At 37.0% G+C, this 22,276-nt stretch overlaps 1 protein-coding gene across 6 annotated transcripts in view; it reads right to left on the reverse strand.

The window, feature by feature from the left end:
* The window catches only part of NSUN6 (NOP2/Sun RNA methyltransferase 6), an 81,080-nt gene that overhangs the window by 23,752 nt on the left and 35,052 nt on the right, over positions 1–22,276 (reverse strand). For all 6 annotated transcript variants that reach the window (XM_032349552.1, XM_032349551.1, XM_032349550.1 and 3 more), the window contains 3 exons: positions 20,896–20,977; positions 18,691–18,810; positions 14,624–14,768 (listed from right to left, as the gene is read on the reverse strand). In XM_032349552.1, coding sequence (XP_032205443.1) covers positions 14,624–14,768; positions 18,691–18,810; positions 20,896–20,977 — 347 coding nt within the window. The remainder of the gene's footprint in view (positions 1–14,623; positions 14,769–18,690; positions 18,811–20,895; positions 20,978–22,276) is intronic.

Here is a 22,276-nt window from a genome sequence, read left to right on the forward strand (position 1 = left end):
CTAATATCCAAGATCTATAAAGAACTCCTCAAACTCAACACACACAAAACAGATAATCACATCAAAAAATGGGCAGACGACATGAACAGACACTTCTCCAAAGAAGACATACAAATGGCTAACAGACACATGAAAAAAATGTTGACCATCACTAGCCATCAGGGAGATGCAAATCAAAACCACACTGAGATACCACCTTACACCAGGCAGAATGGCCAAAATTAACAAGACAGCAAACAACATGTGTTGGAGAGGATGTGGAGAAAGGGGAACCCTCTTACACTGCTGGTGGGAATGCAAGTTGGGGCAGCCACTTGAGAAAACAGTGTGGAGATTCCTCAAGAAATTAAAAATAGAGCTTCCCTATGACCCTACAATTGCACTATTGGATATTTACCCCAAAGAGACAGATGTAGTGAAAAGAAGGGTCATCTGTACCCCAATGTTCATAGCAGCAATGGCCACAGTCACCAAACGGTGGAAAGAACAAAGATGCCCTTCAACGGACGAATGGATAAGGAAGATATGGTCCATATATATAATGGAGTATTATGGCTCCATCAGAAATGATGAAGACCCAACTTTTATATCAACATGGATGGGACTGGAAGAGATTATGCTGCGTGAAATAAGTCAAACAGAGAGAGTCAATTATCATATGGTTTCACTTATTTGTAGAGCATAAGGGATAACATGGAGGGCATGGGGAGATGGAAAGGAGAAGTGAGTTGGGGGAAATTGGAGGGGGAGACAAACCATGAGAAATTGTGGACTCTGAGAAACAAACTGAGGGTTGGAGGGGAGGGAGGTGGGAGGTTGGATGAGCCTGGTGTGGGTATTATGGAGGGCACGTATTGCATGGAGCACTGGGTGTGGTGCATAAATAATGAATTCTGGAATACTGAGAAGGATGGATAGATAGATAGATAGATAGATAGATAGATAGATAGATAGATATCCGCACCCTGGAATTAACATAGTCCTACACTATGATACACAGAGTACAAGTTGGAATTCAGCCCCTCAACATATACCTCAGCCAGGTCCCTTTGGACAGAGCATAACTATATGCCATGGCCCTGACAGGGGGAGTGACAAGAATGTCTCATCACTGAACTTACTGTTCTTGGTAAGTTCAGTGATGATATTTAAGACTTAAAAAGGCGGTGGATAATTATACAGAAACTGAGAAAATCATAAAAATCGTCTAGACCAAGAATCTGTCTAAATCTGCCTAAAATCAGACCAAGATCACCAAACAGCCCCCAAATGTACCTGATCCAAGAGAAATTTCTCTTGTTCAAAACTAGAAAGCCATGGAATGAATATTTAAGGCTTATACATAGTATAAGAGTACCCTGCTTTCTGTTTATGCAAATCTTTTTCTCTTAATATATAATCTTACCACTACATTTAGTGATTTCTAAAACTGCATTAGTTTGGAGTCTTATATAATTTAGGTGCAATTTTATGATACAAGTAACGAGACTGAGACAACTTTTGGAATGATGGCATATGCAGATCTTCTTCCCAGTGAAACGACTGGTAAAAACTATAACAAAACCAAAAACTGCCATTTAAAATCTCTACAAAATGTCCAGGATATACATCAAATGAAGAAACACTTATTAAAGAAAATCTAAGGAATGTGAGTGTCTGTGGTATCTGAGCCACAATCTGTTCCTTCCTTTGCCCCAACAGCCTCTTTCCTGAAGTTCAGGGTGAAAGGTGATCCACTTCATGTGGGTACGGCCAAGAACACATGGCTGCCTCTCTCCCTACACTCCCAGGCAAGAAATACGGTAATTCACTGGAGATGACAGGCCTGCCTGCATTTCTCATCTCCTCAAGACCCATGTTGGAGAAGCTAAATTCCAGCTTAAGAGCAGCTGAAAACTCTGGGGCTGCCTTCCTCCATCCAGCCCCCACTCATCCGTGGACAGCTCTAGTCCAGGCACAGCAGCCTGAGAATACCAAAACCCCAACTGTCTCTGCCCCAACCTAACAAAAGAACCTCCAAATATAAAAAGCAAAAACTGGGAGAACCAAAGGAAGAAATATACCATTCAACAATGAGCGAAAGACTTCCACACCTAATTTTCAATAATAAAAATAATAACCAGGCATAGGATCAAAAAAGAAATAGAACATTTCAACATAGAGGAGACCTAACAGATTATATATAGAACATTCCACTCAACAGTGGTAGAATACACATTATTTTCCAGTGCACATTGCTCATTCCCTAAGAGAAAATAAAGTGAGGTCATAAAACACAGATCAATACTTTTATTTTTTTTTAAGATTTTTAAAAATTTATTTGACACAGAGAGAGAGATCACAAGTAGGCAGAGACAGGCAGAGAGGGGAAGCAGGATCCCTGCTGAGCAGAGACCCCGATGTGGGACTTGATCCCAGGACCCTGAGATCATGGTCTGAGCCACCCATTGAGCCACCCAGGCACTCCCAGATCAGTAAATTTTAAAAGGCTGAACTCATACATTTGTTCTCTATCAAAATGGAATGAAAATATGTTAATAATACAAGGAAATTTGGGAATATCACAAATATGTGGAAGTTAAAAAACATGCTCCAAAATAACCATGGGTCAAGGAAATCATAGGTAAGTCATAAAATGATTTGACATAAATAAGAACAAAAACACAATATACCAAAACTTATGGGAAACAGTGAGACATGGCTTAGAGGGAATATTACAGCTGTAAACACCTACGTTTCTAAAAAAGGTATCAAATCAACAACCTAGACTTCGATCTTAAAGCAATGGAAAAAGAAAACTAAAAAGCGAAGATGAAAATAATAAAGGTTAGAGCAGAAATTAATGAAATAGAGAAAAAAAGAAAAAAATCAAAAACAAGAGAAAGGATCAACAAAACCAAAAGTTAATTATTTGCAAGGAGCACAAAATAGACAAAACTTCAGCCAGACTGACCAAGAAAAAAAGAGAAAAACTCAAAATGCTACTATCAGGAATTTAAAAGGAGACATTACTACTGACCGGATGGAAAGAAAAATAATTAAAAAGGAATACTACAAACAACTGTACAGATAATTTAGATGATATGGATAAATTACCAGTGAAACACAAACTCCTGAAAATTATTTAAGAAGAAAGAAAATCTGAATAAATCCATAGTAAGTAAAGAGACTGAATTAATAATTTTTTAAATTTTCACAAAGAAAAGTCCCATCCGGATGTTTTCACTGATGAAGCTACCAAACATTTAAAAAATATTTAATAATTTTTGATAAATTCTTTCAAAAACAGAAGGACAAAGAATACTTCCCAATTCATTATTTGAAACCAGAATTACCCTAATATCAAAACCCGATGAACACAACACAGGAAAAACTACAGACTAGTAGCTCTTAAGAATATCAACATAAATACAAACAAACCTGATCAAGCAACATGGGAAAAAAATTATGCACTATGACCAAGTAGGATTTATTCCAGGAAGCAAGATTGGTTTAGTATCTGAAACTCAATAAAGGTCAAATACCAGAAGATCATCTCAATAGACACAGAAGAAGCATTTGACAAAGCCCAATATTATTTTATGATTAAAAACAGCAGCAAACCAGGAATAAGAAGGAAAACCCTCAGCGTAATAAAGGTTATCTATGAGAAACCTATAGCAAGTTTTAAGCCACTAGAAAGACTGATCAGCAATAAGATATGAAAGTCCTCTGTTACCACTTCTGCTTAAACATTCTACTAGAGGTTCTAGCAAGGACAATTAGGCAAGAAAATGAAACAAAAGGCATCCAAATTAGAGAGAAAAAAGTAGACCTATCTTTATTATCTGTAAATAAACAAAGATGGAAGACACCTCACTTCCTGATTTCAGAATTTACTAAAAAGCTACAGTAATCAAGACAATCCTTACTAACTCACAGATAAAAATATCAATCAGTGGAAGAGAACTGAGAGCCCAGAAAGAAACCCTTACATTTACGGCCAACAAAAGTACCAAGACAATTCAACAAAGCAAAAGAGCATTTCACCAAAAGGTGCTGGAGCTAACGAGTATCTATAGGAAGAAGAATCAAACTCAAGTTGGATTCTCTCATCACACCATAAACAAAAATAATTTCACAATGGATTCTAGATCTAGTTGTAAGAACTAATATTATACAGTTCTTAAAGATACCCAAAACACAAATAACAAAAGAAAAAACAGGTAAAGTGGACAACCAATTAAAAACTTCTGAGCGTCACAGAACATCATCAAGAAAGTGAATGAACAACTCTCATAATGGGAGAAAATATTTATAAATCCTATGTCTAACAAAAGACTTGTATCTGGAACATATAAAGAACTTGCACAGCTCAAAACATAAAAAGACAACCCATTCTAAAAATGGGGAAAAGGATCTGACTAGCAGAGAAACACAAATCAACACCAGAAGACAGTACTCCACACCTACCAAGGTAGCTTATAAGCAAAGGGACAGATGCTGGTAAGGATGTGAAGAAACTGAAACCTTCATATATTGCTGCTGAAAATGTAAAATGATCCAGCTACTTTGTAAAACAGACTGGTAGTTCTGCAGAAAGTTGAATGTTGAGTTACCATTTGACCCAGAAATGCCACTTAAAGGTATTATGCTCAAGAGATATGAAACCTATGTCCACACAGAAACTTGTACACAAACGTTCACAGCAACATTTTTCATAACAGTCAAAAAAGCGTCAACAACCCAAATGTCCACCAAATGATGATCATCGGTGCGGTGGAATACTGTTCATCCATGAAAAGGAATGAAGTACAGAGACACACCATGACATGGATAAAACATAAACACATTATAATAAATGAGAGAAACCAGTCACAAAAGCCCACATACTCTCTCATTTCCTTTATATGAAAAATCCAGAACAGGCCAATCTGCAGAGACAGAAAGTAGGTTAAGAACTGACTAAGCCTGGGGGGTGGAAGTATAAGGGAATAGGGAGTTATACTGAGTATGAGGTTTCTTTTCAGCATAATGAAATTGTTCAAAAATTAGAGTGTGATGATAGCTGCATATCTCTGAATAAAAAAAACTAGTGAACTGTATACTTTGTGTGAACTATATGGTACACAAAGTATACACTGATATACAACAAAACTGTTAAAAAAGTGAAGTCAGATTATTACAAATTTTCATTCTAAAGCAATCTTTATTATTCATCCTACATGAAGAAAACCCACTATTTTTTCCCATTTAACAAATAATACAGGGGTGCCTGGGTGGCTCAGTGGGTTAAAGCCTCTCCCTTTGGCTCAGGTCATGATCCCAGGGTCCTGGAATTGAGACCCATACCGGGCTCTGCTCAGGAAGGAGCCTGCTTCCCCCCTCTCTCTGCCTGCCTCTCTGCCTACTTGTGATCTCTGTCAAATAAATAAATAAAATATTTAAAAAAATAATACAGGTAGATGTAACTCAAATTAGGTAAGAGAAAGAAAAATAATCGTTCAAAAAATCTCTACTATAACATGAAATGTTTCCTTTTGCATCAAGAATAAAAGCTGCTTTCTAGAATGATTTTTAGGACTTACCCTATACATTAAAAAACAACTGGTTTCTTTTTATAAATTGTATATATGAGGGAAAAGATAAGATTCAGGCTACTCCTTGTAAGTTAAGTATAACATTAAAGATGTGGATAATCTTTATTCCAAATAAATGACAGCCAAAGTGAATATACTTCTTAAAGAGTTCAAAATGAATATTCAGACTGAGTATTTTCTCTCTTTAGGTTTTTTTTGAGGGGGAGGATATTAAAATCTCCTTGTTATGCTACATAAAACTTTTAATCATACTAATTCAATTTACAGAACAGGTGAAAATCACCCTGAAGTAAATTGTCAGAATTATTGTTTTTATGCTCTTTCATTTTCCAAGTCAGTATTTATTCTTTGTGTCCAACTAACAATCTATTGTGCATACAAATTAAAAATTTCTAATAAAAAAATAATTTAAAACGGTGGAGGGGTGCCTGGGTGGCTCAATGGATTAAGTCTCTGCCTTCAGCTCAGGTCATGATCCTAGGGTCCTGGGATCAAGCACCACATCGGGCTCTCTGCTCAGCAGGAAGCCTGCTTCCTCCTCTCTCTCTGCCTGCCTCTCTGCCTAATTGTGATCTCTGTCAAATCAATAAATAAAATCTTTAAAAAAAAATAAAACTGAGGAAAAAATTCTGTTTTCCAAAGATGACTGTGACAATATCTTTCATTCCACATGCTTTCAATTTGCCATTGACTCTTCTCCCACAAGAGATGGGGTCTAATGCTCCTTCTCCTTTATTCTGGACAGCACCAAACTTGATGCTACACGACTTTTGGACGAGGTCATAAAAGATGATACAGCTTCTGCCTGGAGCTCATGGGACACTCATTTTCAAAACCCAACCAACATGGTCTGAGAAAGACCAGTAAGGTGATGTGTAGGTGCCTTCTGAGAGCCACCATTAACCTCCAGACAGGTATGTATTAGACAAACCTTCTGAGATGACCCCCCACCATTGTGTAAGACACTGAAAGTGAGAACCATTTGAGTTCCCTGTTAATCCCTAAAATTGTGAGAAATATTGTTTTAAGCCACTAAGTAATGGGATGATTTGCTGCAACAGCAGTCCATACCCAGAACAAATTGTTTAAAAATCAATACTGCCCTGCAACATGACATGTGCACGGTGACTGAGTCACTGAATCAACTCCTTGCCACCTTATACTACACACCTCATTCATCTGCTCAGAGGACTTCAGACTCTCATCTTAAAAGTAAAGAAGAAATTTATAACTAAAAGGAGTAAATTTAGAAAACATGAGGTGGGAAATGGCAGAGTAGGAAGAGCTTGAGCTCCCCTGATCCCACAGACACACTAAACCAACAACCACAACTACTACAACTAATTCTGAAAATCTGAAAACAGAAGATCTTCCAAAGAGAAGGTCACATCAAAAAGGGTAAGAGTGGCGGAGATAACCAAACTCCTGGTGTGATTAACCACAAAAGGAAGGAACATCACAAACAGGAAGGAATCAGACTCCACCGCTGGCAATCCCAACCCGGGAAGATGAGACCTCATGATACCTAGAGCTTTGAAAATCAGCAGAGCCTACCTAACCTTGGGAGTTCTGACAATCAGGCTATCAGTTGATTTTTCAACAGAAACTTTGCAGGCCAGAAGAAAGTGGCATGACATGTCCGAAGTGCTGAAAGGAAAAACCTACAACCAAGAATATTCTACCCAGCAAGGTTATGATGAAGGAGAAATAAAGAGTTTCCTGGACAAACAAAAGTTAAAGGAGTTTATCACAAGTAAACCTGCCTTACAAGAACTGTTAAAGGAAATTCCTTAAGAGAAAAGAAAGACTATAACTAGAAGAAAATAATTAAAGAAAAAAACTTCACTGGTAAAAACAAAAACATAGTAAAAATAGTAGTTTAATCTCTCATAAAACCAGTATGGAGGTTAAACCACTAAGATTGTGAAATCAAGTATATGTATAAAAGGAATAAAAGGAATAAAATCTATAAGGAATACACAAAATAAGAAGATGAAAAATATGACACTGTATACATAAAATGAAAGAGAAGTAAAAATTTAGCGCTTTCAGAATGTGTTCAAATTTAGGTGACCACCAAATTAATACAGACTGCTATATACAATAGGACGTTATAAATGAACACCATGACAACAAATAAAAGACCTATAACAGATATTAAAAAAAAAAAAGTAAAAAGAATCTAAGCATTACACACACACACACACACAAAACGAAACAATCAAAAAAAACTACCAAAAGAGAGCAAGAAGAAGGAATCAAAGAACTACAAAAACAACCAGAAAGCAATGAATAAAATGGCAATAAGTACGTATCTATCAATAATTACTTAAAGTTTTTTTTTTAAAGATTTTATTTATTTGAGAGAGAGAAAGAGAAAGAAAGAACAAGCATGAGCAGGGGGAGGGGCAGAGGAAGAAACAGACTCCCTGCTGAGTAGGGAGCCCAAAGCAGAGCTCGTTCCCAGAGTCCTGGGATCATAACCTAAGCCAAAGGCAGATGCTTAACTGACTGAGCCACACAGGACCCCAGTAATTACCTTAAGTTTAAATAAAGGCTTAAATTAAAAGACCTGGTGACTGAATGAATAAAAAACCAAGACCCATCTATATGCTATCTATAGGAGACTCACCTCAGACCTAAAGACACACAGAAACTAAAAATGAAGGAATGGAAAATTCCATGATATTCCATGCAAACAGAAAAAAAAAAAAAAGGCAAAGCCAAGTAAAAACACTTACATCAAACAAAACAGACTTTAAAACAAGGCTCTAGGGTGCCTGGGTGGCTCAGTAGGTTAAGCCTCTGCCTTTGGCTCAGGTCATGATCCCAGAGTCCTGGGATCGAGTCCCGCATCAGGCTATCTGCTTGGTGGACAGCCTGCTTCCCCCTCTCTCTCTGCCTGCCTCTCTGCCTACCTGTGATTTCTCTCTCTGTGTGTCAAATAAATAAATAAAATCCTTAAAAAAAAAAAAAACTCTAATAAGAGACAAAGGCATTACATAATAGTAAGTGGATCAATCCAACTACAGGATGTAACAACTGCAAATGTCCACACAACACAGAGCACCTAAATACATAAAGCAAATATTAACAGAGGTAAAAAACAATATAACAACAATGTAACAATATACAATAACAGTAGTGGACTGCAACACCCCAATAACATCAACCGACAGATTACCCAAACAGAAAATCAACAAAGAAACAGTTGCTTTGAATGACACATAGAACAAATGGACCTAAAAGATACAGAATGTTTCATGCAAAATGAGCAAAACATACCTTTTTTTTTTTAAGATTTTTTTTTATTTGTTTGACAGACAGAGATCACCAGTAAGCAGAAAGGCAGGCAGAGAGCGAAAGAAAGGGAAGCAGGCTCCCTGCTGAGCAGAGATTCCGGACGATGCGGGGCTTGATCCCAGAACCCTGGGATCATGACCTGAGCAGAAAGCAGAGGCTTTAACCCACTGAGCCACCCAGGCACACCCATACCTTCTTTTCTAGAGCATATGGCACATTCTCCAAAACCAATCACATGTAAGGCCACAAAATGAGCCTCAATAAATTTAAAAACACCAAAATCACGTCAAGCATCTTTTCCAACCACCCCAATGGGAAACCAGAAATAAATTAACAGAAAAAAACTGGAATAAACCACAAACACATGGTAGCTATACAACATGCTACTAAACAACAATGGGTCGATGAGGAAATCAAAGAGGAAATCAAATAATACCTGAAGACAAATGAAAATGGAAACATGACGGTCCAAATTTGGGGGAATACGGCAAAAGCAGTTTTAAGACACAAGTTTACAGCTGATACAGACCTACCTTAAGAAATAAAAAAACCTCAAACTATCTGTCCTAAAGGAACAAGGAAAAAAAAAGTCCAAAGTTAGTAGGAGTAGGTAAATAAAAAGAGTAGAGCAGAAGTAAATTGAGACTAAGAAACAACAACAGAAAAGATCAACGAAACCAAGAACTGGTTCTTTGAAAGGATGAACAAAATTGATAAGCCTTTAGCCAGACTCAACAAGAGAGAACTCAAAGAATAAAATCAGAAACGGAAGTGAAAAACAAAATCAAAGAGCAGAAATAACGGACAACATAGAAACACAAAGGATTACTGAGATTATAAGAGAACAATAAAGTTTTATCCAAACAAATTGGACAACCTAAAAGAAATGGATACATTCCTAGAAACATACAATCTTCCAAAACTGAATTCGGAAGAAACAAAAACTAAACAGACTTATTAGTAGTAATGAAATTAAATCAGTACAAAAAATTCCCAACAAACAAAAGTCCAGGGCCAGAAGACTTCAAAGGTGAATTCTACTAAACACTGAAAGGAGCGTTAATACCTATTCTTCTCAAACTATTTCAAAGAATAGAAGAGGAAGAAAAACTTCCAAATTCATTCTAAGAGGCCAGCATTAGCCTACTATTAAAACTAGACAGACACTACAGGAAAAGAAAACCTGACAGACAGTTGCAAAAATCCTCAACAAAACATCAGCAAACCAAATTCAACAATATATGAAAAGGTCATTCACCAAGATCAAGTGGAATTTATTCCAGGGATGCAAGGATGGTTCAATATTCACATACCAATGTGATACATTAACAAGAAGGATGATCATCTCATCAGATGCAGAAAAAACACCTGACAAAATACAATATCCATTCCTGATTAAAAAACAAAACAAAACGAAACAAAAAAACTCTCAACAAAGTAGGGTTAGGAGAAACATTCCTCAACATAATAAATGCTATATATGAAACAATGTACAACCAATATCATACTCAATAGTGAAAAACTGAAACCTTTCCTCTAAGATCAGAAATAAGACAAGGATGTCCACTCTAGCCACTTTTATTCAACACAGTCCTAGAAGTCCTAGCCAAAGCAATCAAACAAGAAATAAAAGGCATCTGAACTGGTAAGGAGGAAATAAAACTGTTACTCTTTACAGACATGATACTATATATAGAAAACCCTAGAGACCATAAAAACCTATTAAACAAATGAATTAATGTACATAAATCTGTTGTGTTTCTTCTGTACACTAATAATGAAGTAGAAGAGAAATTAAGAAAACAATCCCATTTACAAATGCATCAAAAAGAAAAAAAAATACCTAGGAATAAACCTAACCAAGGAGGGGAAGACCTACACTCTGAAAATTTTAAGACCTTAAGGAAAAAAACGGAAGACAATACAAATATATATAAAGATATACCACACTTGTGGATGGGAAGAATACTGTTAAAATGCCCATACTACCCAAAGTAATTTAAAGATTTAATGCAATCACTACCAAAATAACCACAGTGCTTTTCACAGAACTAGAACAAATAGCACTAAATTTTGTATTAAGCCACAAAAGACCCCAGTCAAAGCAATCTTGAAAAAGAATAAAGTTGGAGGTATCACAATCCCAGATTTCAAGATACACTACAAAGTTATAGTAACTGAAAAATACGGTACTGGTAGAAAAACAGATCAGTAGAATAGGAGAGACTGCTTGGAAATAAAACCATGCTTTTATGTTCAATTAATCTATGAAACAGGAGTCAAGAGTATCAATACAGAAAAGACAATCTCTTCAATAAATGGTGCTGGCAAAATTGGGTAGTTACATGCCAAAGCATAAAACTGGACCACTTTCTCACACCATGCATAAAAATAAACTCAAAATTATTAAAGACCTAAAATGATTAAATATGAGACCTGCAACCATAAAATTCCTAAAAGAAAACACAGGCTGTTTTGACTTTAGCCTTAGCAACATATTTATAGATACGTCTCTTCAGTAAAGGGAAACAGAAGCAAAAATAAACTATTGGAACTAAACCGAAATAAAAAGCTTAGGCACAGTGAAAGAAACCATCAACAAAACAAAAAGGCAACCCTACTGAATGGAAGATTTTGAAAATGATGTCATCTGTAAGGGATTAATTTCCAAAATATATACAGAATTTACACAACTCAACACACACACACAAAAAACAAATAATCTGATTAAAACATGGGTGCAGGACCTGAGAAGACATTCTTCCAAAAATATACAGATGGCCAACAGACCCACAGACCCACAAAGATGCTCAACATCACTAATCCTCATGGAAATGCAAATCAAAACCACAATGAGGTATCAGCTCACACCAGTGAGAATGGCTAGTATCAAAAACGTAAGAAATAACGTAAGAAACAACACACGTTGCAAGGATGTGGAGAAAAGAGAAATCTTGTGCACTCGTAGTAGGAATGTAAATTGGTGCAACCTCTATGGAAAACAGCATGAAGATGACTCAAAAAGTTAAAAATAGAAGTACTTTATAATCCAGTAATTCTACTACTAGATAACCAAAGAAAATGAAAACATCAATTCAAAAAGATATATGCATCCCTATGTTTATTGCAGCATTATTTACAGCAAGCAGTATTTTTTTTTTTTTAAAGTAATCTACCAAACATGGAGCTCAAACTTAAAATCCAGAGATCAAGATTTGTATGCTCTACCAGCCAGGTGCCCCTTTACAGTAGCCAATATATCGAAGCAATCCCACATGTCTACTGATGGATGGGATAAAGAAGATGTGGTGTGTATACATACACACACACACAATATTAGTTAGCTACAAAAATGAATGGCATCTTGCTATTCATGACAGCATGGATGGACCTAGAGGGCATGGTGCTAAGTAAAACAAGTCAGACAGAGAAAAACAAATACCACAGAATTTCACTTATATGTGGACTCCAAATGTCAAAACAAATGAACAAAGAGAAACAGACTCATTAATACAGACAACAAACTGGTGGTGGCCAGAGGGGAGGTGGGTAAGGAGATAGGCAAAATAAATGAAGGAAATTAAGAGATACATACTTCTAGCTATTAAATAAGTCACAGAGATAAAAAGCACAGTGTAGGGAATAAAGTCAATAGTATAGTAATATTTTATGATGACAGAGGATGACTTAACTGCAGTGAGCACTGAGTAATATATAGAACTGTAGAATTGTTACATTGTACACTTGAAACTAGTAACACTGTCAACTACACTAAAATAATAAAAATTTAAAATAGCTTATAAATTTTAACAATCACCATTACCACTTTTAGTAATACAAAGACTTTGTCAGACTGCTAGTTGTTCTTTAATATCCATTCTCCTCTTTTCCTAAAGTCATGGGGTTTTTTTGTTATCTTTTTTTGTTTTTTAAAAGATTTTATTTATTTATTTGACAGACAGAGATTACAAGTAGGCAGAGAAGCAGGCTGAGAGAGAGGAGGAAGCAGGCTCCCTGCCGAGCAGAGAGCTCGATGCTGGCCTTGATCCCAGGACCCTGGGCCACCCAGGCACCCTAAAATCATGTTTTGAACTGGGCACATGGCTCTACAGCTAATGAGTATATTTTCCAGCAACCCCCACACTCCCCCGCAGTTAAATTGATCAAATGACTAACCTGGCCAGTAGCATGTGAATTCCTAAGGATTCTCACACCCTTTCCCTTCCCCTTAAAAGAAATGAAAAATCTGTCTTGGACCCAGAGATGAAACTACTAGCACCAGAAGCCCACTCCTGTTACGTGAGACCAAAATAAACAAAAACTAAGAAACAAAAAATGCTTCTATCTATTCTAAGCCACTATATTTTGAGTCTCTCGGATACAGGCTATATGCGCTAATATAGATCTCCTGCGAGTTCCTGGCTAACTCTTCTGGGTTAACGACCAACTGACCATGAGATGCTGTTCTCATGTCATCAGGCAATTACATCTGACCTATTCCCACCTCCTTCAGAAGATAAATAATAGTCTAGACCTTGCTATTCAGAATAACCCCTATTTTTCTAGGAAGATTTCCATGTGTTTCATTTATTTCTTTATTTCCATGTGGTTTATTAGACATTAGGCAGGTGTCACCAAATAACTTCTCCCTTTCCAGGAGTCTCAAAGATACGGTGATGTTCACATTACTACTGATGCATTTTCCATCAAACAAATTGGATCTATTGCCAGACACTCTAGGTTTAATAATCCAAATCAAACTACCACATAGTCTGCGATGAATCATGTCTTAATGAAAAAAAAGAGCTAAAGATGACAACCTACGACCATCAGCTAATAGTGATGTGGATGAGAGAAAAATCAGTGATTGAGTATCCCAAGTCAATTAATGAATGTCTCCTTATAGCACAGAAGGCCAACCTCTAGGATGGCTACTCCTGCATCTTGATTGTTCTTGCCAATCTTAGCCTATTATGTGCTTTTGAGTATGATTACTCTCTTTAGTGTAAAACTTGGTGACCTACCAACAATTTCAGTTAAGTGACAGTAATAGATTATATTGCACTGTCCACTGTTCACTAGTCATCCTTATGAACAAGAGCTTATATATGAGAAAATTAGATGATCTATAAAGGGTTGGGAATCAAAACAATGTCCTCAGGTTTTTAAAATCATCTTTATTCAAATAGCATCTTTAATTTATAAACATTTCAGGGAAACTGATGCCAATTAGTTTGTTAAAATATGCAAGTTTCTTGAGTATTTCATGAAATCAAATCTGAACAAAGAATGAGACGAATAGAGAACTTAATAAATGCAATGTTTTATTCCAAGAAAAATCATGTCACAGGATATGTGACAGTTTTTCCTCCCTTCCTAGCTCCATAGCCCCATTCTCTCAAGAAAAATGAAGAAAACAAAATACCTCAAAAATCATAAACTTGAAAGGCCAATAAGCTTGAGATTTAACAGGAAATTCAGAGAAATACTTAAGACTAAAGAGTCTGACAAAGTCTTGGAGTTTGATTTTATATTATTAAAATCTGACATACATTTTACATATGGGGACTATTTATATGTTCTGGGATAAGATGAAAGGCAAAATGATACCTATTACAGATGCCTATCTTAGATCCCTGCCCGTTTCAAGGTCTTATGGATATTTTAGGCTAGAACAATGACAGCAAAATCTGTTTCCAAAAGCCAATTATAGAAGCTTATAAAGATAAAATTTAACTCACCTTCAGCATCCTTAACCATATCGAGTTTAAGAGCCTTTGTTCCATCAAAGCAAAATGCCTTGATGGAATTCAGCCCTAACAATAAAGCATTCTGTTTTATTTTCTCTACTTTTTTGGATATTTTATCCAGTGCTATTACTTCTCCCTAAAAAACAAACAAAACACACATAAAAATGAGGTGTAAACCCAAAGCAGTCACGACAACTACTAATAATGAGGAAAACTGGTGATAAATTATGGTCTTTCCTACTTTCCTCCCATCCCTAGTTTTAAATCTGAATTCATTAACCAAATGGGTATCAAAGTTACATTAAAATACTTAAGTCTTATCCTTTTAAAAAACCCCATTCTTAGAGCGAGACAAACCAAGAAACAGACTCTTAACTATAAAGAACAAACTTCTGGTTAGGGGAAGCGGGAGGGGGGTAGGGGCAACAGGGGACGGGGATGAATTCCCTTCATTACTGAAGGCTACTCACTGAGGCTGCACTAGTGTTACCACCAGGGGTGTGTGTGTGTGTGTGTGTGTGTGTGTGGCTGCATGTATGTACAGACTGCATATATTCATACACACATAGAACATAGATACACATACAATATAGGTTTTAACTCTTCAATATGTTTATTGAAAATATAAATTTATTATGTATGTACATATACATGTATGCATGTGAGTGTGCATTATTTTCTTGCTCGTGACACAGTGAATGTTTCAAAAATTGTAATAGTATCAAATACTAATATGCAGGTAATGTGAATTTTCATCAGAAGTCTTTGGATAAAATGATTTGCACTAATGAAAGGGAAAAATTACAATTTCATCTTGACACAGTAAATGTTCCTATTATTTTTTTGCAAGACTGTTTTTACCAATCTTTGGCATTTACAAGATTGCTTGTACCAAATGACCGTCCTAAAAACCATCAAATATAGATCAGAAATAGTCATCTGGTAAAGTCCAACATCTGGCACTTTGGGGAGTGGGCACACAGATATTACAACTTCTATCAACTGAATCAGAGCAGAAGGGCTCTGCTAAGCCTCACAGAACAGTATTTCTATGCTAGAAAGTCCTACACTTCATGTAGGCAATTTTTACTTATTTATAAATGAGTACTATAAAAAAAAAATGCCAAGTTTCCTAGGTGCCTAAGATTTCCTACCACTGTATAAATCTGAGCTAACTTGGAAAAATAACAATGGATCCACTGTCCCCAGTCTTTTACTGCCTTTGCTATGCTCTTTACCCAGTTTAGATTCCATGCTGTATCTCATTACTCTTATACACATCCTGTGTCTTAGATGTAAGCGTGACAAAAAATGCTGCTGTGGTTAAATCCAATTCTTCACCAACTTCACATCCAAACCCAAAAGCTAAAAAATGCCCATCACTATCCCAACAAATTTTACCTTACATTCATGACCACTGTATTCACAGAGCACATTGTGCAAACTGGAATTACTAGGACGCGTCCATAGCCCATTCTCACTTTCATTTTCCTAGATTAACTTTTCATACCCCCCAGCTCTTACTACTCCTTCCCCATCCCCATTCTCATCTGATGACCTTGCTTCATATTTCACTGAGAAGACCCAAACAACTTAAAGAAACCTTCCTACCTCTTACCACATTGACCGGCCCACCAATATCTGCACCCACGTACTCCAACCCCCTCCTATTTCCAAGGATCAACTGCCACATGCTACCATCTAAAGCCAAGTGTGCATCAGACTGTATCCCATTTCCCCTCCTCAAAGATACAGTTAGCAATTTCCCCTTTTAATGGATCTCTCATTAGCATACAAACATGATCATTTCTATCATCTTAAAGTATTCCCTGAGTTCATTTCCAACTACTGCCCCATTTCACTGTATTCCTGTAAAAATAACTCCCCCCACCACCCCTGCCAAAGGAGTGATCTTGATTCACTTTCTTGGATTCCTCTCAATCTCAATCCAAGCAAGGATTTCCACTCCCCAAAGCTGCTTATGATAAGGTTGCCCATCACCATCCTGGTGCTAAGCCCACTGACGCTCCCAGTCCTCAATTTTTGTGTCCCGGCAACAACATCTGACATAGCTGATCTCTCCACTGTCTTTCAATCCCTTTCTTCCCATTGTTTCCAGGGTGTCAGACATACTCCTCTGGTTTTCCTCTTACACCGCTGTTCATTCCTTCTCCTTTCCCCAACCTATGAATGTTGGCACACAGCACCCATGCAGCTCAGTTTTCTGGCCTCTTCTACTCTCTGTTGCCACCCATATCAGTTTTATGGCTTTCATATTATCTCTAAGCTGAAGACTTCCAAATTTCTATTTTATATATTTTTACACTTCCAATCTATATATTTATTTCCAGTCTATACCTCTGTCCTGAACTCTAGGCTCAAATATCCAATTGCCTGCTCAGTATCATCCATTGCAAGTCTAACAGACACTTCAATTTAATATCTCCAAAACTAACTTTCTGACTTGCTCCTCCCATAGTCACCCTTACCCAAAATCTGTAGGAGTCACCCTTGATCACTCTCTCATTTCCATAACCCACATCCAGTGCATCGGCAGCTTCTTACAACTCCACCTTAAACACATCTCCAGAACTTTTTGCCATCTCCATAATGCTTCCCTGAATTACTGTCTCAGACCAGTCACCCCTGCCATCCTCCAGTCTGTTTTAAAGGCAATAGCTAAAAGGATCCTGGAAATAGTAAAGAGGCATATGTCACTCTTCTGTGACTTCCCATCACTCGAACACAGCCAACATCCTGTGAGACCCTACCAACAGCTAGACCCAAACATTCTCCCCTGAGCGTCCCTCTCTCTGTTCTCTTTTCTTCCTCCTGTCTTTCTCACTTTGTCTTTCTTAGCAAAATGCAACAAAATGCAGAGGTTCCTCCAACAGGTCAGGTGTGCTCCAGCCTCAGAGCAACCACACTTGCTTTTTGCGTCCCACAGACCTCCATGTTGCTCATCACCTCAAAGTCCTTCCTCAAAAACCATCTTCACAGGGTGTATTTCTCACCACCCTCCTAAACACTGCATACCCACTCCCCTCCACAGCCCCAGTGCCCCTCCCCTTCCTCTCTTGCTCACCAGCGCCCTTACCGCGATCCTACATGCCATAACGTGTATTCATTTAGCTTATTATCTGTCTCTTCTTAACTAGAAGGGAAGCTACACGACGAAGACAATTTTGGTCCCAGTGGTTTATTGCTGCATCCCCAGTACTTGGCATATATAAGTACTGTCTGTTTAATCAACCAACCAACCAATTAAAATCTGCCTCCAGATCAAATAGGTGAAGATAATAGTGTGTCTAAGCATTTCAGGAACCATGTAATTTTATGATTTGACACAAGAAAAAAGATAGCATCAACTGGCCCTATTCTTCTTGAGCTGAAGAATCTTAGGTGCAGCACAGAATGGTCACAGTGAGTGACAACGTCACACTGAGTTTTAGACACAAAGTAACCCATAATGAAAGGAAACATATTGTCAAATACATATATGTGGGGGAAAAGCCATAGAATCTGAAATAAAGTCATCCAAGACTTACTATATTTTATGACAATGCAACAAGCTTAATAATTAAGCCATATCATAAGGTTTTTATGAATCTCAAGAAAATGTGTTTGATGTGCACATATCATAATGTACATATATATTATCAATGTATATATTGATACTTCAATATATACTATCAAATTAAGTTTCAGAGGCAGATTTTAGTAGTTTAAGAAGTGTCAAGTCTGATAATCAAGAACATAAAAAAATCTCTTAAATGTTGCATTTAAATGTAATTTTATGAAGAAGACTTCTACTCTACAAATGTATTAGTATATTTAGGATTTAAGAAGATCTTCAGATAGTCTTCATAAATGTTAATTATCTACTGAACTCAACATGTGAAGAATGCCATTACTGAACAGTCTTCACTTTGGCCGAATCTGAAATAATTCAGATTATAAATGTCTATATAATGTTCCATAAGTAACATGAGGTTCCACCTTCAACACTGAAACATGTGATATGTTGAGAGTAGTTTTTGCTGTGAAGACAGTCTCACCTGATCATGCATTAATGCTGCAATGTGTGTTGTTTTTCCCCCGGGCGCTGCACACAAATCCAGAATCTTCTCTCCGGGTTGAGGATCTAGAACATGAGCTACTACAGCAGATGGCAAATTCTATTAAAAAAAAAAAAAAAATCAACTACCAATGATTCTAAGTCCTTTTAAAATTCAGAATAAGAGAACATAAAGAAATCTTTGGAGGTAATCCAATACAACATCCTCTATCAGGAATAGGTTTTCTGTAAATATACCAGTGTCAGAAAATTCAGTTTCCAAGAGTATCCTATGATCTCACTGGACATTCATACACGAGACACACACATGCATGATGTATTTCCCCTATCAATTTAACAAAAAAAAGCACATTATTCCCCCCTCAATTCAGCGGTCTCAATATTGTGAAGGCCAAAGCCCTTTCAGAAATATAACAAAGCTCTGGATCTTTTCCTAAGAAAATGTACAAAATTTTGTAATTTCAGGTGCTTCACCATCTAACACCCACTTAAGAATCCTAGTTTTATGCTACTAATGCCACTCAAAGACATCTGGGTTCCTATCTCCCCGCCACTACCACATTTCTGTAGAAGAAAAGTAAAATGTAAGCCAATCTTACTATTTCTGATTGACACCTAGAAATATGAGATTGGACAACTCCTGTATCTACAGCAATAAGCCATACGGCAACCAGTTACATTATACCATTAAATCATTATTAGTTTTTGTTTTTTTAAAGATTTTATTTATTTATTTGACAGACAGAGATCACAAGTAGGCAGAGAGGCAGGCAGAGAGAGAGAGAAGGAAGCAGGTTCCCTGCTGAGCAGAGAGCTCCATGTGGGACTCGATCCCAGGACCCTGAGATCATGACCTGAGCCGAAGGCAGCGGCTTAACCCACTGAGCCACCCAGGTGCCCTTTTCTTTTTTTTTTAAAGATTTTATTTAAATCATTATTAGTTTAAAAAAAAATCATTATTAGTCTTGATCAAAAAGGATTGCTACTGGGGCGCCTGGGTGGCTCAGTCGGTTAAAGCCTCTGCCTTCAGCTCAGGTCATGATCCCAGGGTCCTGGGATTGAGCCCCGCATCAGGCTCTCTGCTCAGCGGGGAGCCTGCTTCCCTCTCTCTCTCTGCCTGCTTCTCTGCCTACTTGTGATCTCTGTCTGTCAAATAAATAAATAAAATCTTTAAAAAAAAAAAAAAAGGATTGCTACTCTAGGGTAACAATTTGCCTTAAATAAAACAGAATAATATCCCAAAGTAATGCATTTTTTATTTTATTTTTTTTTTATTCCCTTTGTTTTTTTTGTTGTTGTTGTTGTTTTTGTTTTGTTTTGTTTTGTTTTTTATTTTTTTTTTTTATTTTTTATTTCCAGCATAACAGTATTCATTATTTTTGCATCACACCCCGTGCTCCATGCAATCCGTGCCCTCTATAATACCCACCACCTGGTACCCCAACCTCCCACCCCCCGTCCCTTCAAAACCCTCAGATTGTTTTTCAGAGTCCATAGTCTCTCATGGTTCACCTCCCCTTCCAATTTCCCCCAACTCCCTTCTCCACTCTAAGTCCCCATGTCCTCCATGCTATTTGTTATGCTCCACAAATAAGTGAAACCATATGATAATTGACTCTCTCTGCTTGACTTATTTCACTCAGCATAATCTCTTCCAGTCCCGTCCATGTTGCTACAAAAGTTGGGTGCATTTTTTAAAAAATATTTTATTTATTTCACAGAGAAAGTGCACACAAGGTGGAGGTAGAGGGTGAGAAGCAGATTTCCCACTGAACAGGCAGCCTGATGCAGGACCCTGGGATCATGACCTGAGCCAAAGGCAGATACTTACCCGATGGAGCTACCCAGGTGCCCCTGTAATGCATTGTTTTTAAAGTAATGTATTTTCTAAATTACTTTTCAAGAAAAAGCAGTAGAGGCTAATAAGCAATTAAAACACTTTTGTGCAACAGAAGGTTTTTTTTTTTTTTTTAAAGGCTAAAATCAGCTGAGAAAAAGAAGAGAACATGTACAAAGGTTGGGTTTTTTGTTTTGTTTTTGTTTTTCGTTTTTACTGCTTTACCAAAGGTAGATCAGAAAAATAAATCACAAAAAGTATGGTAATAGAATAAAAACTTAGATTTGAAATAACTCGCTGAGTTTATGTTTCAATGTCATTAAATATTTTATCCTAACATATACTTGCCTGTAAAAATAAGTAGCTGGGCAGTACATTGTCAAATGAGGGGCTGAGATATATTGGTTCTGTCATTCTTATGCCTATACCTCTGAAAAGTAGAAAAATCAAACATTAGTCTGCATAAATTCCTGAGTCCGTACAAATTAAACTTCCAGGAACATACCCACACTGCACAACAAATAAAAGATGTTCTCCCTTTTTAAAAACCTCTTTTACTCAATACCACAATACTTAGGCTATTCCTGTGAATTGTTCATGACTTGTTCCTTGCAATAGAAGGCCATCAGAAAGCTAAAAAGGATAGTTCCATATATTTTTCATTTAGGCACAAAGGAGTTTCTTCAGAGAGTTGAACAACTGAGAAAGGCAAATAAGTGAGTCTTTTTTTTTTTTTTAACATAGCTATGCAATTAAAAATACTACTTATGTTAACAGAAAGCATTTATTCTTACTTTATTTTTAATGCCAGTATACAGTGTTAAGTTTCAGGTGTACAATATTGTGATTCAACATTTCTATATATTACTTAGTGCTCATCTCTTATATACTACATACAAGTATTTAAGAGTATACTCATAAGTATACTCTTTTTTTCTTTAAAGATTTATTTATTTTAGGGGTGCCTGGGTGGCTCAGCCATTAAGTCTCTGCCTCAGGTCATGATCCCATGATCCTGGGATTGAGCCCCACATTAGGCTCCCTGCTCTGCAAAGAGCCTGCTTCTCCCTCTCCCACTCCTGCTCGTGTTCCCTCTCTTGCTGTGTCTCTCTCTGTCAAATAAACAAAATCTTTTAAAAAAGAATTTACTTATTTTAGAGAGAGAGAGAGCACATGCATGCATGAGAGAGGGTGGGGCAGAGGGAAAGGAAGAGAGTCACAAGCAGACTCAGCACCGAGTATGGAGCCTGATGTGGGGCTCGATCTCATGACCCTGAGATCACAACCTGAGCTGAAACCAAGAGTCAGATGCTTAATGGACCACACCACAGAAGCACCCCAGGATAAGCACCCTCTTAATCCCTTTCACCTATTTCACCCATCCCTACCCACCTCCCCTCTGAGAACCACCAGTTTGTTCTCTACAGATAAAAGTCTGTTTTTTGATTTGTCTTTTTTTCCCCTTCATCCATTTGTTTTGTTTCTTAAATTCCACATATGAGATCATATGGTATTTGTCTTTCTCTAACATCTGAATCTTTATTTGTTGATTCATTCTAATCTTTCTGGTAACAGATTCATGATCACTGTTAACAGCTTTTAATTCAATAACCGTTTTCTGAATGCTTGTTTGCAAGGCACTATGCCTAAGTGCTTGTATGAAAAATAAAAATATACCTAAGAATCATGCTGATGCTAAGCAACCACAAATACACCACACAACTCTCTC

This window comes from Mustela erminea, chromosome 6 (assembly GCF_009829155.1).
Source record: "Mustela erminea isolate mMusErm1 chromosome 6, mMusErm1.Pri, whole genome shotgun sequence".
Lineage (NCBI taxonomy): Eukaryota > Metazoa > Chordata > Mammalia > Carnivora > Mustelidae > Mustela > Mustela erminea.